This window comes from Rhincodon typus, chromosome 7 (assembly GCF_021869965.1).
Source record: "Rhincodon typus isolate 14 chromosome 7, sRhiTyp1.1, whole genome shotgun sequence".
Lineage (NCBI taxonomy): Eukaryota > Metazoa > Chordata > Chondrichthyes > Orectolobiformes > Rhincodontidae > Rhincodon > Rhincodon typus.
In genome coordinates this window covers 96,549,614-96,566,662 of record NC_063338.1, presented here as the reverse complement: position 1 = coordinate 96,566,662, position 17,049 = coordinate 96,549,614, and the positions used below count along the sequence as shown (strand labels likewise).

The 17,049-nt window shown below is 43.3% G+C and overlaps 1 protein-coding gene and 1 non-coding gene across 2 annotated transcripts; both read left to right on the top strand.

The window, feature by feature from the left end:
* The first annotated feature begins 715 nt into the window (after positions 1-715).
* Positions 716-14,954, top strand: arpc2 (actin related protein 2/3 complex, subunit 2). Its single transcript, XM_048598543.1, has 7 exons — positions 716-762; positions 2,820-3,006; positions 3,528-3,621; positions 4,524-4,650; positions 7,924-8,024; positions 10,359-10,459; positions 14,579-14,954. Exons 2-7 carry the CDS (start codon positions 2,894-2,896, stop codon positions 14,601-14,603), a joined length of 561 nt encoding a protein of 186 aa, XP_048454500.1. The 5' UTR covers positions 716-762; positions 2,820-2,893; the 3' UTR covers positions 14,604-14,954.
* LOC125483605 lies at positions 14,326-14,440 on the top strand. Its single transcript, XR_007262551.1, has one exon. It is a non-coding gene; the product is annotated as a small nucleolar RNA SNORD89 (small nucleolar RNA).
* Positions 14,955-17,049: the final 2,095 nt, after the last annotated feature.

Below are 17,049 nucleotides of genomic sequence, written 5' to 3'. Positions count from 1 at the left end.
CTATGATGCTGCTTGGCCTGCTGTGTTCATCCAGCCCTGCACCTTGTTGTCTCAGATTCTCCAGCATCTGCAGTTCCTACTATCTCTGCCTTTCAGTACTCTTCACTGAAGCAGGATTAATGGTTAGGGAAATATAGGGGGACATTAGGTTATCGATTATGGTTGAACTCATTTCTGCAGATAGGCCATGGGGCCTCATGGATGTGATACCCAGTTTTGAGTTCCTAGATCTGTTTGAAATCTGTCCCATTTATTTTTGTGCCACTTCGCATGATGGACAGGCCTTTATCTCCATAATGCCTGTACAATGGCAACTCTTACCAATACTACCATGGAGAGATACATCTGCAGCCAGTAGACTGGTGAGGATGAAGTCAGGTAGTTTTCTCTTGTTGCTCCTTCACAGCCTCCCAGGACAGGTACAGCACAGGGCGAGATACAGAGTAAAGCACCCTGTACACTGTCCCCAACAAGCATTTGTAGGATGAGTACGATGTAGTTTGAAGTAAAGATCTCTGATCTTTACAAGATCCTCAGAGTTGAAAGGGAACTGAATAGTGGTAAAAGAGTTACAATGAAAAATATTTTTAGTATTTTAGCTTGAGTACTAAGCTGAAAAACTTTTGGCCTGTTTCCCAGACCCCTTTATTAGATTTGGGCGATTAATGAAGGATCTTGCTTCTCTCACACATTAACTGTCTGCTCTGTCCTTGCAGTTACTCAAGAGAGTTTACGGCTCTTACCTCGTGGCTCCTGAGGATGGTAAAGTATTTCTAACTGTTCTCTATTGTATCAAATAAATGATCAGCCTGTACGGACCGGGATTTATTGATGTCTGCCATATTTTAACATATTTCTGTGAATCTGAAACTTACGAGCAGTTGAATCAGCCAGAATTCCTGTTCCTGATCACTGGCCATTGATAACAGTTATAGTTAGATATTGCTGAGTGAAGTCAGGATAAAGCTGATTTGGAATTGAGCTCTCACGATTTGTTACTGTCTCATCTCCCCTCCACCCACACTGCTGGCTGCTCTGTCATGTGATGTATGGTCACTTTTGTTTGAGTCTGAGGAGAGCAGGGGGTAATCAATGAGGAGTGTAAATGTATGGGGGAAAAGTTGCTGACCATCTGACTGTAAATTGTCCTGAGTGAATTCAGATTCTCAAATTGTCACAGTGCAATTTGAGCTGGCATTGTGTATGATTAGTGCAGTCATGTGCTTGGAAAGGTGTTTCCTAACCTGGAAAATGTCAACCAAGTGGAAACACCATATGAAGATGATCTGATAGTCCTGAGCTGTGTGTTCAGCTGCTGCTGTTTTGTATCCTGTTTGTGCAGTGGGTGTGGGGCTGGTTTAATCACTGCTATCGAATAAAGGATAGTTTAATGAAAATTATTCCCAAGTATTGACGCATCTCCTTTTATGTTGGGCACTTGTCATTCTGAGAACACCTGCTTGCTGGGAGTAAAGTAAAAGCAAACAGCTCCCCCCCATCTCTCCATATTGTCTTTGATGTCCAAAGGGCTGGTTATTCAATTGTACATATTCAGGCCCGTGTTAGGAAGTTCTGTTTCATTTGCCTTATGAGGTTCTGATCACTCTGACTCGCTGATACACCCAGGGCTGTGGTAAACCATCCTCTGGCGTCCATGGGTGTAACTGCCCAGATCCGGTTTGTATTGTGTGTCCACACCCTCTCCGAACCAAATTAAGTCCACCCAAACGCGACTCGATGTAGTCAGGAGGTGGGTGGGATGATCACCCAGTGGTTTGTTCTGGATTTGACCACAAGCACGTTCCAGCAGGAGACCCACAACCGAGGGACCTTGCCCAGCAGGGTCATATGATTGTGCAGCATCATCGGAGCATCCGCACAAGTGTTAACAAGTGCCAGTAAGAGCTGCTGGAGTTGGTTAATGTATCAATTTGCATGACGAGCTGCAGTTTGCATAACATCAAAAATGTTTCTTTTGTTTTTCAGTTGTTGGTTGGATTTTGATTCATTTGAATATCCTCATGTCAATCTGAACTCGTTGCATCAAAATCTCAAAAGTCAAATATCAGTGTATAAGAGTCAACTATCAGATACTGGGGCACAGTTACCATGGGGTTGGGGTTGTGGACGGGAAGGGGGAGCGAGGGGGGCACCTTTGTCACAGAGGGGGCCATGGGTTCCCAATATTGCAGGAGCAAGAGGAAGAGGAAACAGTCTTTGCTGACACTTTAATATTAAAAAAAAAAAGACTTCCTTTGTAACTGAAATATTTGAAATGATGGAGGCACGGGAGAAACTGGGTCTAGAAGTCACTAAGATAGTGATGCATGCCACAAAGGCCAGAAAGAAAGGTCAAATAAAGCACTAGGTTATTTCTAGCAGGATAGAATGGGGAAGCTAATACTCCACTTGCTTAGGTTGGACCTTGCGTGGAGTGCTGTGAACTGTTCTGGTCTCTATGTAACATAAAAAAAGGCACCGGGAAAAGTCCAAAGAATAATTTACAGGAATGATACCAGATAAATATCATGGATGAATGGGACTGTCTTCTCTATTTCATCCAGAGGGTGATGAGAATGTGCAACTCACTATCAGAGTGTGGTTCAGATGAATAGCGAAGGTGCATTTAAAGGGAAATTGGAAAGGGTCATGAGGAATAGAAGAATAGAGCTCAGTGAGGAGCTGGGAAGTGACTTTTAACATAAATACTGGCATGACCCTGTTGGACTAGCTGTCAGTGCCTGACCCAGTGCTGTAGAATGGACTGATCTTGGCTCCTAAATTTGGACCATACTGAGGCCTGCCTTTGTCTTTTTCAGGGTACAATGTATCTCTGCTGTTTGATCTGGAAAATATTCCAGCCAACAAGGACGAATTGGTGCACCAAGCTGGCATGCTGAAAAGGAATTGCTTCGCCTCTGTCTTTGAGAAGTACTTTAACTTCCAGGCAGAGGGCAAGGAAGGAGAGAAACGCGCACTGATCCACTACCGTGATGATGAGACTATGTAAGTGTCCAGGGAAGGCAAACGGTGTGATCTCTGCTCTTAGCAAGATTCATTTTTTTGGAAAACTGGGCCCATTTTGCAGCCTGTCTAATGCTAAGTCAGACAGAGAGTGGCTTGTGTGAAATGAAAACCTTTCAGAAAACCCATGTTGAAGCTATGTTACATTTGGGAAAAATTATGCCTGATTGCAAACTCGTGCAAGTTAACGGTATGGAATTTCTGACAAATTGGATCTGAACAGATCCTGGGCCTTTTTATCTGCAAAGTTATAAGGTCACACTCAAGTGATTGTTGTTGAAGAGGCTTTGTGGTGGCCCAGTGTTCCCAGTGTCTTGCCGATTCTGCGCACAAAGTAGTGATTCCTCCAACATCACTCCTCCCCCTGCCAAACCCAGCTGCTCCTCACTGTTACGGGGCTGTGTAATCACCTGGACTATTCCTCTACCTAGTTGCAGTTTTATATATTTCAGTTCTGTGGAAAGTTGGTCCTGTGATTGAGCTGTGATCCTGCTCTCTTCCAGGTACGTGGAGGCAAAAAAGGATCGAGTGACGGTGGTCTTCAGCACAGTATTCAAGGATGACGATGATGTTGTGATTGGGAAGGTCTTCATGCAGGTAGGAAGAGTGGATCATGACTGTTTGCCCTCAGCCATGTCACTGGCTGTATCCCTGTCCTTCAGTGCACACTCTATTCCTCACAGTACCCCTCCCAAAATGTCCTGGCCACATTCCCTGCAGGTGTGACCGAGACCCATCGGGGAAGCTACATTATGAACTCCCCCTTAATTCAAGTCTTTGTCATCTAAGCTGCATTTAGTTTCCCATGAAATGTTGTTCTCACTGTCTCCCTTTATTTGTGTAAATGCTAGTTGTAATTTGGAACTTTCCAAACAACTGGAAACAGGCAGGTGTCAGGAGCAGTGGACACATTTTTCCTTTCTTACGCTGGGCCAGGATGGGAGAGTTATAGAGTAATACAGCACAGAAACAGGCCCTTCGGCCCATACTGTTAATGCCAGTGTCATTTTCAGCGGATCCCTCTGTGCTCCCTGTGCTTTATTTATCTGTTGCACATGTACAGATGTGTTTCAGCGACTTTGCTGTGACCATTTGTGAAGGAGCATGGATTTGAGGTGGTAGAGGGTTCGCTGTAGTTGTGGGTGGTGTTGTATGAGGGCTTCCATGAAGAGCAGACTGAGTGGGGCAAGTCTTGTACTCTAGCAAGTGGGGACTAAATAATGTTCCATTAGCTAGGGCTTGTAGTGCCAGGGGAATGGTTCAACTCCTGGAAAATGGAATTTTGATGACTGGACTCAACCCACTTCTGGGTGCCCTGACCCCCAGTGTGGTGACCCCTTGAGTTAAGAAAATGAGCGAAATAGTTTTTGAAACTTGATGGCAAAAAACATATTTTGTTCATCTGGTGAAACGTTTTAGGGTAACCACATCTCCCTGGATACAGCCACTTTGTGAGCATTGCTAAAAGATTGTTTTTTCCATTTCTACAACTACCTCAGGAATTCAAAGAAGGTCGGAGAGCCAGTCACACTGCTCCCCAAGTGCTGTTCAGTCACAGAGAACCTCCTCTGGAGCTGAAGGACACTGATGCAGCAGTGGGTGACAACATTGGCTACATCACTTTTGGTAAGTCTCTCCTCATCCACCAGTTTATTCATTTATCTTTGGTGTGAATGGATAGTCGGAATCTGCAATGTTTAGTCCGAGAAAGTTCTACCTTGGCATTTTATCTAGCAATTGAAATAAGTATTAATCTAGGATTATAATAGATCAATTATCAAATACAAAATGTAGTTAAACTGTAGTTTTTTTTTTGTAAACACTCTCTTTTTCAGGTCTCCCCAGTCTTGTCACTTTCTTTCCGACAGACAGGAATCCCTGAGCAGCAGCAGTCACCACATTACTTTTTGTTAGGTTTCTTGTGAGCAGGGATATTGGATCATGATTGCAGCTGATTAGTTTCACGTCAGCTGCTCAGGGAGCAGAACAGCAATTTAACCAAGAGGTTATGAAGACATTGATGGAGTTAATAGGGAGAAATGTCTTCTCCAGCATAAAGGATGGTAACCTGAATAAAGGTTCCTCTACACTGTCCCCATTAAATACTCCCAGGACAGTACAGCATGGGTTTAGATACAGAGTAAAGCTTCCTCTACACTGTCCTCTTCAAATACTTCCAGGACAGGGGCAGCTTGGGGTTAGATATAGAGTAAAGCTCCACGAACACTGTCCTCCAACAAACACTCATAAGACAGGTCTACAGCACAGGATTAGATACAGAGTAAATCAAGCCCTACACTGTTCCCATCAAACTTTCCCAGGACAGGGACAGCATGGGTTTAGGTAGAGTAAAACTCCCATTACACTGTCCCCATCAAATAAACCAAGGACAGGTGAAGCTCTGCTAGCTAATATGTCGGAGTATAACAGTTTGATCTGTTGAGCTGCTCGTCTTCTCGGTTAGCAGTTCCATCTAACACTTGTCCTGTTGCTGACTAACTTACTAATGGGCTTGAGCAGAACCTCACCTGCCCTTTAATACCTCTTCATCCACTTTTGATATGAACCATGTAGAGCCCTTGTTATTTAGTGCCTCATGAAGCTATGTAGATGTAACTACATGTAGCAACATTCCTGCTGCCATGTTTCTGGGGCCGCCATCTCTCTTCGTCCCAAACCTCTGTCCAGCCTTTTCCATATAGTGGAACTTTTAAAGCTGGAGGATGTTAAATGGAAGACCATAAGATATAGCAGCAGAAGTCAGCCATTCAATGAGATCATGGCTTATTCCCATAACGCTTAATTCCTTTCTGATTAACAATCTGTCTATCTCAGCCTTGAATATTTTTAATAATCCTGCCTCAACAGACCTCCCATAAGGGGAAGCAACTTTTCTGCATCGAGCCTGTCAAGTCCCTTAAGAATCTTGTAAGCTTCAGTAAGGTTGCCTATCATTCTTCTATATTTCAATGGGTCCAGGTCCAATCTAATCAACCTCTCATAAGACAGTCCCTCCATACTTCGTTCTGCTATGTGAACCTTCTGTGGACAGCCCCCAATGCCAATCTTTCCTTGGATAAGGGGTCCCAAAACTGTTCACAGTATCCCAGGTGTAGTCTATCTAGTACCATGTAGAGTTTTAGAAAAACCTTCCAACTTTTGCACTCCATTCTCTTTGAAATAAATGGGTGTTGTACCACACTCTGTTCCTCCATATTTGCTTCTGATTAATTGAGGATGTTAAAATATAAGTTGTATTTACAATCTACAAAATATTACTGTTCAAATGTTGTGTAGTAAATTTTGTCATTATTCAAATCTGTGAAGTCTTGTGATTTTAGTCTTTGTAAGAGACTAGAATCTGAAACTTGTTTACTTTTTTTAAAGGAGCCATTAATACCCTGTTGGAAAGGCATGGGTTAATTAGGGATACTCAGCATGGCTTTCAGAGGGAGGTTGTGCCTAACAAATTTGTTAGAGTTTTTCGAAAACGCAATCAAGTGTGTTGATGAGGGAAATTCAGTTGATGTAGTTTACATGGATTTTAGCAAAGTTTTTGGCAAGGTCCCACATGGGAGACTGAGAAGATTTGAGGCAAACTTGACCAGATGGATTAGAAAGTGACTTAGTAATAGGACAAAGGGTAGTGGCAGAAAGCTGTTTGAGTGACCAGAGGTTGGTGTCCAGCAGTGTACCACAAGGATCAGCACTGGGACCCTTATTGTTTGTTATATGCATAAATGATTTGGATGAAAATGTTGGGGGAATGTTAAGCAAATTTGCAGATGACACCAGGATTGGTAGAGTGGTTAATAGCAAAAAAGATGGTTACAGGAAGATATAGATGGGTTGGTCAGATTGACAAACCAGTGGCAAATGGTATTTAACCCTGATAAGTGCGAGGTGATGCACTTTGGAAGAAGAAACAAGATGAGGGAGTATTTAATGAATGGCAGGACACTGGGTAGCTTAGAGGAACAGTGGGATCAGGGTAATTATTCACAGATCCCTGAAATCGGCAGAGCACGTGAGTAGGATAGTTAAGAAAGCATATGGGACACTTGCTTTCATCAATTGTGACATAGAGTATAAGAGCAAGGAGGTAATGTTGGAGTTGCACAGAGTATTGGTCAGGAAACAGATGGAGGACAGTGTGTAGTTCTGGTCACCTCACTACAGGAAGGATGTGAAAGCACGAGAGGGAGTACAAAGGAGATTCACCAGGATGTTGAAATTGGACTATAAGGAGAGACTAGATTGGCTTGGATTGTTTTCTTTAGAGCGGAAAAGACTTGAGGCGGACGTGATTGAGGTGTATATGATTGAGGGTTAGGGACAGGGTGAACAGAGGTCAGCTGCTCCCCTTGGTTGAGGGGCGGGAGGGAGCGTAGTTTTAGAGTAAGGGGCAGGAGATTGAGAGGAAATTTGGGGAAAAACTTTTTCACTCAGCAAGTGGTGGGAATCTGGAATGCACTGCTTGGGAAGGTAGTGGAGGCCAGAAACCTTAACCTTTAAAAAATATTTGGATGAGCACTTCAAATATCATGACACTCAAGGATATGGGACAAGTGCAGGAGATTGGGATTAGTGCACTTTTAGCGATAGTTATATCGTGCAGACTCAATGGGCCTTTTCTGCACTATGTGAATCTGTGAATCTATCTGTGTTATTAGTCACTAGCCAGATCGTAATATAAATGTGGTAACCTGGTACATATAATAAGTCCCATAATTGGTTTATGCATCTTCTCGAGTTTTTTAGTTCTGTTCCCTTTAGGAGCCTGGGTTGTCTCATTTAAAGAGTGTGTGTGTGTGTGTGTGTGGTGGAGAGGACTACGATTGGGAGTTGTGTTCTGCATTGTCTCTATTCTGCTGATCAGTTTTGTTTCTGTTTTGCCAGTGCTGTTTCCTCGACACACCAATCCAAACACTCGTGACAATACCATCAACCTGATCCACACCTTCAGGGATTATCTGCATTACCACATTAAGTGTTCCAAGGTGAGGAGCCAAACAGTACATCAGTATCCAGTGTTCAACAGTGCCAAGTCCCACTGGTAATAAACACGGAGTCTGTACAGATGTGGAAGGAGGTGTTTTGCTTATATTGATGATCCACTTCAGCTATAGATAATGGTTAAGGAGAACTAGCACTTCTCCTTCCCTGTATAAGTCCAAATCTTGAACTGAGCATTGGGCGCTGTCAGTTCTATGAGGCCAAAGTTGAGGAGTGGGACTAGCTGGATTGCAATTTTACAAAGGTGTTATAATCATATAATAAATTACCACAGGTGTTAGAAATCTGAAGTAAAAACAAAGTATTGGAGAAACTGAGCAGATCTGGCAGCATCTGTGGAGAGAAGAGTAATGTTAATGTTTCGAGTTCAGTATTGGACTCAAATTGTTAACTGTTTGTCTCCACAGATACTGACAGACCTGCTGAGTTTCTCCAAATTCTGCTTTTGAGGCTAAGTGGTCTTCTGTACTGTGATTCTGTGAAGCTCTCTAACAATGTTACTTTGCATTTGTGTATTTTGGGGAAGTGGTTATGCAGTGTTAAATTGTACTTTTTAGATCAAGGCTGAAGGAGTGATCTGATGTTCAAGTGACCTCTTCTTTAAAAAAAAAAAAAAAAAATTTTCCTGGCCATTAGGGTTATTCCTCAAGGCAAAATGATAAAGCATAGAATGTTTTGGAATGATTAAATCTGCCAGAACAAATCACTAATCATGTGTGGTTGTTTCTGGAGTCTTGGCAGTCACCACTTGCTCAGGAAATATAATATTGACATGTTTTTTTCAATCACTCGCCTGGAGGAGCAAATATGTTTCACCCACGGCTCAACAAGATGGTTCCTGTTCACCAGAGCACACTCCATCCAGCCCCAGTAGTGATCTACACTAGAACAAGCAATTATCATTTCCTTCTTAGCAAGCCTTGTTTTTGGGCGAAAGAAACTTCAGTGTCCACACTAACCTTTCAACAACTTTTTTTCCCAAAAGAAATCACTCCAGGGATTTCCACAAAACTTGAAAGAAATTCATTCACCTCAATCCTTCAAATGCGAGTTCTTGAAGGAATACCAAGAATGAAGCATCGGCACCACACAAAGCAATTAATCTCGGCATGCCGACCTGAGTGGTGAACCTAAACTGTGCTGTTTCACCACCAGTTGTATCACAATGAAGCTCAACTTTGAGATATCTGCTGTCTTGTCTTGTATAGTGGGGACAGTTGTCCAGACACTCCTTTCATTAGACAGAAATTCAGAAAGAGCTTTTATCCAACATTTATCTCGACTGTAACTCATTCTGATCCCAGCTGATGGTAAGGTCGGACAAGTCTAATCCCAGTAGGAAACCTAGTTGGATATTGCCCATCCTTAGTTACCGTGGTGAGCTGCTTCTTGAACCACAGCAGTCTACATGCTGTAGGTAGATCCACAGTGCTGCTGGGGACGGAATTCCAAGATTTTGACCCAGCAGCAGTGAAGGAATGATGATGTATTTCCAAGTCAGGATGGTGATGGCTTGAAAGGGAGCTTACAGCTGGTGGTGTTCCCATGTATCTGCTGCCCTAATCCTCTGAGATGGAAGTGGTCATTGGTTTGGAAGGTGCTGTCTAAGGAAACTTGATACTGTTTGTTTGACTGTGTCAGACTGTGGCTCAACTGGTCTGTGAACCACATGTCCCAGCTTTAATGTTAGCCCCCAGGTGTTGATAAGAGGACTTGGCAGCATGAACAGGGATGAGTTAGTTATCATCACTTCTGGTGCTTAAGTCAATGTCTAGTAGTCTATCCAGTCTCGTTTCTTTTTGAGATGCAACTGACCAGACCAAAGAAAGGTGTGAGGTGATGGCATAACGATATTATTGCTGGGCTAGTAACCCAAAGACCAACTTTCAAATCCCACGACAGCAGATGGTGGAAATTGAATTCAATAAAAATCTGGAATTGAAATTAAGGATAGCAGTTTTCCTTTTGGAAAGACATTGATCGACAATGGCGTCATGGTCATCGTTAGATTTTCAATTCCAGATTTTTATTGAATTCAACTTGAACCATCTGCCATGGTGGGATTTGAACCTCGGTCTTTGGGTTACAAACCCAGTGATAATATCATTATGCCAACACCTCCCACCTTTCTTTGTAACATCTACAGGCTGTCCCACACCCGTTCCCCCCGCCCTCGCAAAAATACTCAACAACTGGCAGTGGTCAATACCACAGGATATCAGTCATTCGTATAAAACTTGGTGAGCTGTCTGTATTCCTGAGGTTCTGTAATGGACTGGTTTGCGGGGCGATCTCATGTGTCTTCCTATTGTTTGCAGGCTTATATCCATACTCGTATGAGGGCCAAGACCTCAGACTTCCTGAAAGTGCTGAACCGTGCACGGCCAGAAACTGAGAAAAAGGAGATGAAGACAATGTCGTGAGTACCAGGCAGGAGGGTGGGGCCAAGTAATTGCCGCTTATCATCTGTTAGGCTCACTGGGTCAGGGGAAGTGAGCATAAAGCAGTACATTGTCCCTGGTCACCTTGTCCCTGTTGTCTGAGCTGACCTCACTACTGAGGACCCCGCTGCTGTTGAGTGTTCAGCACCCGTTCCTCACTAGATGTGTGAAGGTGAAAAACAGCTTTAAATGTAACTAAAGTAAAAATTGTGCTGGAGAAACTTAGCAGATCTTGTATTTGGAAGGCTGCAGAGAGCGTAGAGGAGAGGAGCAGCATCGTCGGGAGGAGTTATCTGAATGGCAGGCTATTGCACAGGAGCAGCATCAACTGCGCTGCTATAATTTCATGCTTCAAATGGAATATTAATGTTTCACGTCTTTTAATTTGAAGAATACAAAAGATGTTAGTGTTTTGCAAACGGCATTGAATAACTTTCCTCTGGTTGGTAGTTGGATTTATTGCGTGCCACTGTAACCTGTTAGAGAATAATTCCTGCAAAGGAGGTGGCAAAGTGCTCTGAACATTCAGAGCTCTGTGGTGAATTTCACCTGCTTTTAATTCAATGGGAATTATTGCAATTTATGTTGCCTCTGAAGGCGAGGGAAATGGAATTAAGCAGCTTGCCTGCTGTGACAGGATCTGTAAGTACCTGCAGGAGGGCAGCCACCATTCCAAAAGTGTGAAAACTTGAGCTTTCAACTCTGGCCCTACTCAGTTGAAGGCAGGTAATTAGAGCACTAGATATTGTCTCACAGCCTCTGGTGTGAGGGAGGAATGGAGTAAAAATAAATCTCAAAAGGTCCCTGCACCTTGTTTCTGTTCAGCACCCATTCCTCACTCAATGTGTGAAGGTGAAAAGCAGCTTTGAACATAGCTAAAATAAAAATAGTGCTGGAGAAACTTAGCGTCTGTTAAAAGAAAGAAACCGATGTAATGGTTTTGAGTCCAATGTGACTCTTCCGTGGAACAAACTCATGACTCTTCGTGCAATGGACTGACCTGTTTGCTCACTGCAACAGTTTCTAAAATGAATCTAAAGGAATAATATATTATTTAATTCCTGCCTGACATGACCGAGCAAAATGCAAGGAATCAGTTGCAATGAGAACAGGCAGGAAGCCTGTATGTGTCAGGGGAGGCTGTCTCTGCCCATAGCCTTCAGTCAGTGGTGAAAGACTTTGCTGGGAACTTGATTAAGTTATGATGGTACCTGATGTGCTGAAAGTCAGATAGAGCTGTTGGGATCCTGTGCATTACGGCTGTGCCAGGTCAGTTAGAGGGGTGATACGACTTGACTGGTATCCTTTTTTTTGCGGTATGTTCCCTGCTGTTCCTCTTGTTGCTGTGTTTTGGAATTTTTCCTTCAGCTTTGCATCCAATTCATTTGTGCCTGAAAACTTGTAATGGAAGATTATTTTGTGTATAATTTGAATTCTGTTTTGCATACCTCAGTCTGCTAAAATGAATTGTTGTCAGCCTCTGCTCAGTAGCTGCAATGCCTTTAAAATATTTCGCACTTTTTAACATTATAACCCAATCCAGTGAACTTTCCTGTTACGTTTTAGCAAATTAAAGCCAATAAACAAGCTAGTCTGCAGTAAGAGTATGTAGGCTAAGATATTTGCTTCATCCCCACAGGCAGACCTGACCCCAGTGTTCAACAGCGAGAGACCTGTCCCCATCACTCCTGTACCCCAGTGTTACACAGTGACGGACCTGTCCCCATCAGCACTATACCCCAATGTTACACAGTGACGGACCTGTCCCCATCACCACTACTATGTCTCAGGATAACACAGGCCACTGCTGGATCCACCTACATTGTTCAGGGGTAGCCTGCAAATGTACGCTTTGCATGTAGCTCTGCATGTAGCATGTTGCTTTGTGTTATAGTGCTTTTTGTATTTCTCCCTTCCTTCAGGTATTTCCATGGCAAACTCTATTCTGGCTTTATGCAGCAGAGTGCTTTTGGGGATAGTCCAGTAGCTACAGTGCCTAGAGAGTGGACAGACAGTGCAGTGCAATCCAGGATTGTCAGGTCTTCTGATAGATACACGCGTGAGTGATACAGGGAGGGCAACTGACCACATTACTTGAGTGCAGGAGTCACAATTGCAATACAGTGGTATAGTTTCACCACGAGCTGATCGCACCCAGTCTCATAGAAATAAGTGGTTAAAGTAAAACTATCCGCCTACACAGAGCTGGCAAGCACAGCCCTGCTTAACACTTCACAAAATCATAGACTCCCTACAGTGTGGAAACAGGCCATTCAGCCCAACAAGTCCACACCGACCCCTCCAAAGAGCATCCCACCCAGACCCATCCCCATACCCTTTCCTTGTAACCCTATAACTCCCATGGCTAATCCACCTAATTTACACACCCCCTGCTCACCACGAGCAATTTAGCGCGGCCAATCCACCTAACCCACACATCTCTGGACTGTGGGAGGAAACTGGAGCACCCAGTGGAAATCCATGCAGACACAGGGAGAACATGCAAACTCTACATAGACTGTAGCCTGAGGCTGGAATCAAGCCCAGGTCCCTGGCGCTGTGAGGCAGCGTTGCTAAACACTGAGCCACCGTGTCGCCCCTTGAAGGTCCTCAGTCTAGGTTAGATCTTTGCTGTTCTACCTGTGGCTACTCCTTGTAGCAGATCTGCTGTCGTGGTGTGCCAGTGACTTTACATCAACTGTGGGGCTAATCTTGTGTAATGTCACAGAATCCTTGTGGGTGACAGGCTACAATACCTTACAAAGTGCCTTGTTTATATCCTTGGGTATGTCACACACCTTGCTGGTTTCTGTCTTCTCAGCGAAATTCTTTTTTTGAGCCCACCTCCTTTATTTATGTGTACGTTAGAGGGGTTGATGCCTTCACTGCACACCAGCTGAAACAGACAGGCCTATCACTCAGTTTTGTTGAATCGGGACCTGGCAGTGTAGCCATGGCCTGCACAGCAAGCAACTTGGTGAGTGTTGGAGAGTGTGGGTCACAGGTTCCTTTGTGCGACTTGACAGAGTGTCAAGTGTATTTGTACTCACCAGCATCTCCCATAAAGCCCCTCAGTTAAATCTCTATAATCTCCCTCTCAGTTGGCAGTTCATAGAAACAAGGAACAAGAGTGGGCCACTCGACCCTTTGAGCCTGCTTTGCCATTCAGTAAGATTACGGTTGATCTGCTTTTAAGCTGAACTCTACGTTCCTGAATATCGCTGATAATCTTTCATCCCCCTCGGTCATCAAGAATCCATTTCCTTCTGCCTTAAAAATATTTAAAGATTCTCCATCCACTGCCTTTTTAGGAAAAGAATTCCAAAGACACTCGCACCTCTGAAAAAAATAATATTTACTTATCTCTGTTTTAAATGGGCGACCCCTTATTTTTAAACAGTAACCTGTAGTTCTAGATTCTCCCACAAGTGGAAGCATCCTTTCCACGTCCACCCAGTTAAGTACCCCCACGATCCAACATGTTTAAATTTATCCACCTCTGACTCCTCTAAACTCCAGAGGATACAGGCCCAGCCTATCCAGCCTTTTGTGACAAGGCAATCAACTCATTCCAAGTATTGGTAAATCTCCTGTGCTGCACCTGGTGATGCCCTCCAATTTATTCACTTTCCATGATGTGGGAAGGCATTCAGTTCCTGAATCCAGCAAGCAGCCTCCCTATGCCCACTCCAGGTAACCTGTTTCACAGGAATTTATTTGAATCCACCATGTCTGCTTGCTTCCTCAAGCACACTGTGTGTTTTCTAAGCCTCTGGTTATTGGGATACTAGGATGTGTTGGGAGCTGGCTGCCAGGTACCCCCCAATTGTGCTGTGAACAAGTGCCGGAGGGATGATGACAGTGAAAGGCCGAAATTGCAGTGTCTTCACCAGCAGTTTGTTCTCCGTGTGTAGCACAATGACAAAACTCCTTGAAGCGACCGTTAGTCTGACCTCCCCACACAGCACAGACACCCTCTGCAGCTTCGAAACAAGGAGGGGTGAGGGATAAGTGGACTAAGTTGGGGAGGGCTGGGTGGTGTGGATGGAAGGAGCTGTTATCTTGAATTGTTTCTGATTGTATTGTTCTGTCCACAGGGGGAAGACATTTTCAGCCCGATAATAAATCTTTGGGCCGATGAGCCTGAAGCTGATACTTGTGCAGATCTCCAGCATGGGGTCAGAGGGAGCCCTGTCGGGGGCAAACCGGGAATTTTTTCTGATTATGGGAGCTGGTTCCCAGCAGAGCTTTGCTTGCAGTTAACTCCTGTCGTCTTTGGTGCCTAGGCAGACTCATGATTGACAAATTTTTCCACCTTTCATCTACTTCTCTTCTCCTTATCCATTACTGTTATGCTGTTGCTTCCCATGGCCATTAACACTGAATACAGGATTTGACTCACCAGGGATGGTGCGCCTGCAAAAGTGGCAGAAACTGTAAGCACGTCCAAAAGAATAAATCTTTTATATGACACAGCTGCCTCTGGCTTTGTATATGTTTGGGCTTTGTACAAGTGAACAACATTACAGCTGGAATGATTAAACTCTTCAGTTCAGCCTCCAAAATATCCCCATCAGATATTCCCAGCTTTACTTCAGCAGATCCAAGCCAAGCCGTTAAAACTTTTCCTCATTAGATAGCCCACTCATTCCAGCTATTAGACTAATACAAACCTTCCCTGAATTGTTTCTGACACAATAACATCCATCCTTAAATAAGAAGACCAATACTATATAAAAGAAACTGAAAGAACTGTGGATGCTGGTAATCAAACAGAAATTGTTGGAAAAGTTCAGCAGGTTTGGTAGCACCTGTGGAGAGAAATCTGTTAACATTTAGGATCCATGACCCTCCTTCAGTTCGGAGGAAGGGTCACTGGACCCGAAACGTTAACTTTGATTTCTCTCACAGGTCCTGCCAGACCTGACCAATACTATATGCAGTGCTCCAGATGTGTTCTCACCAATGTAACTGAAGTAGGAGTAGGCCATTCAATCCCTCAAGCCCATTCTGCTATTTAATATGATCAGCTGATCTCATCTTGGCTTCAGCTCCACTTTCCTTCGTGCTCTCCACAGACCCTCAATCCATTACTAATTAAAAATCCATCTCTCCTTAAATTTACTCAACATCTCAATATCCACCGTTCTCTGGGGGAATAAATTCCACAGATTTTCCATCCTTTGAGAGAAGTGATTCCTCCTCATCTGTTTTAAATCTGCTACACTAAGCCTAAAATATTGACCTTTCGTTCTAGATTTTCCCCACAACAAGAAACATCTGGTCTGTGTCTACTTTGTCAATCCACTTTAGAATCCTTTATACCTCATAAAAATCTCTTATTCTCCTAAACTAGTGAGTACAGGCCTAAACTGTTCAATCTCTCTTCATAAAAAAAAAAGCCTTCCATCTCTGGAATTAACCTGGTGAATCTTCTCTGAACGGCTTCCAATTCAATGACCTGCTTCCTCAAGGGTCCCAAAACGGCATAGTACTCCAGATTCTGTTTCACCAATGCAATGCAACAACACCCCTGTATTTTTTTTATATACTCTATTCCTTCAGTAATGCATGCCAAAATTCCATTTGCCATCATTACCTGCTGTCCCTGCATTCTAGTTTCTGCAGTTCATGCATGAGGACACCCTGGTCCTTCTCCATCAAAGTGTTTTGAAATTTCTTCTCCATTTAGTGAAGTTGCATTTCTTTTATTTATTCATTCGCGGGATGAGGGCATTGCTGACTAGGCCAGCACCTATTACTCAGAGGGCAGTTAAGAGTCTGTCTCATTGCTATGCATCTAGAGTCACATGTAAGACAGACAGGTAAGAATGACATATTCCTTCCCTAAAGGACATTAGTGAACCGGACAGGTTTTTATTGACAATGGACTCATGATTGTCATTAGACTCTTAATTCTACATATTTTATTGAATTCAAATTCCAACATTTGCTGGGCTTCAAACTCTAGTCCCCTAGGTCTCTGGATTAATAGTCCCATAACAATACCACTAGGCTGTCATTTCCCTATTCTTCTGAACAAGCTAAATAGCCACACTTACACTTTGTTTCACACCAGGACATTAGTGTGGGACTCAATGTCGCCTTGATGTGAAAGACAGTCACTCACCTCCCTTGTGGAGGTCAGCACCTTTTGTCTTTGATCTTGAACCTGGTTGTGGTAACTTTCTGAACAAAGGCAGCCCCTATCCGGTCACTAATGACTGCATAGTTTTCAAATATCAATTGCAGGAGCCCTTGGAACACATTCAGTCATGTTCCTGCCTCTTTAATCAAAAGCTCTGTGTTCAAGACCCGTTCCTGGACTTGGTGACCCCTGAAAAAGTATGATATATTTTACAGCTTGATAATTAATCTGTAAATCCTTCCAACATTATCTCCCAATCGAGAGAAATGTTTGTGAGAAGAACCATAAACAATAGCATTAGATTAAAAGAGTTAAAATGTTTGTGACATGACTAATAAATATGAAGATTTGGAAGGATTTTAAATCAGCAAAGCATAACCAAGAAAGTGATAGAGTTATAAAATAGAATGTGAAAATTGA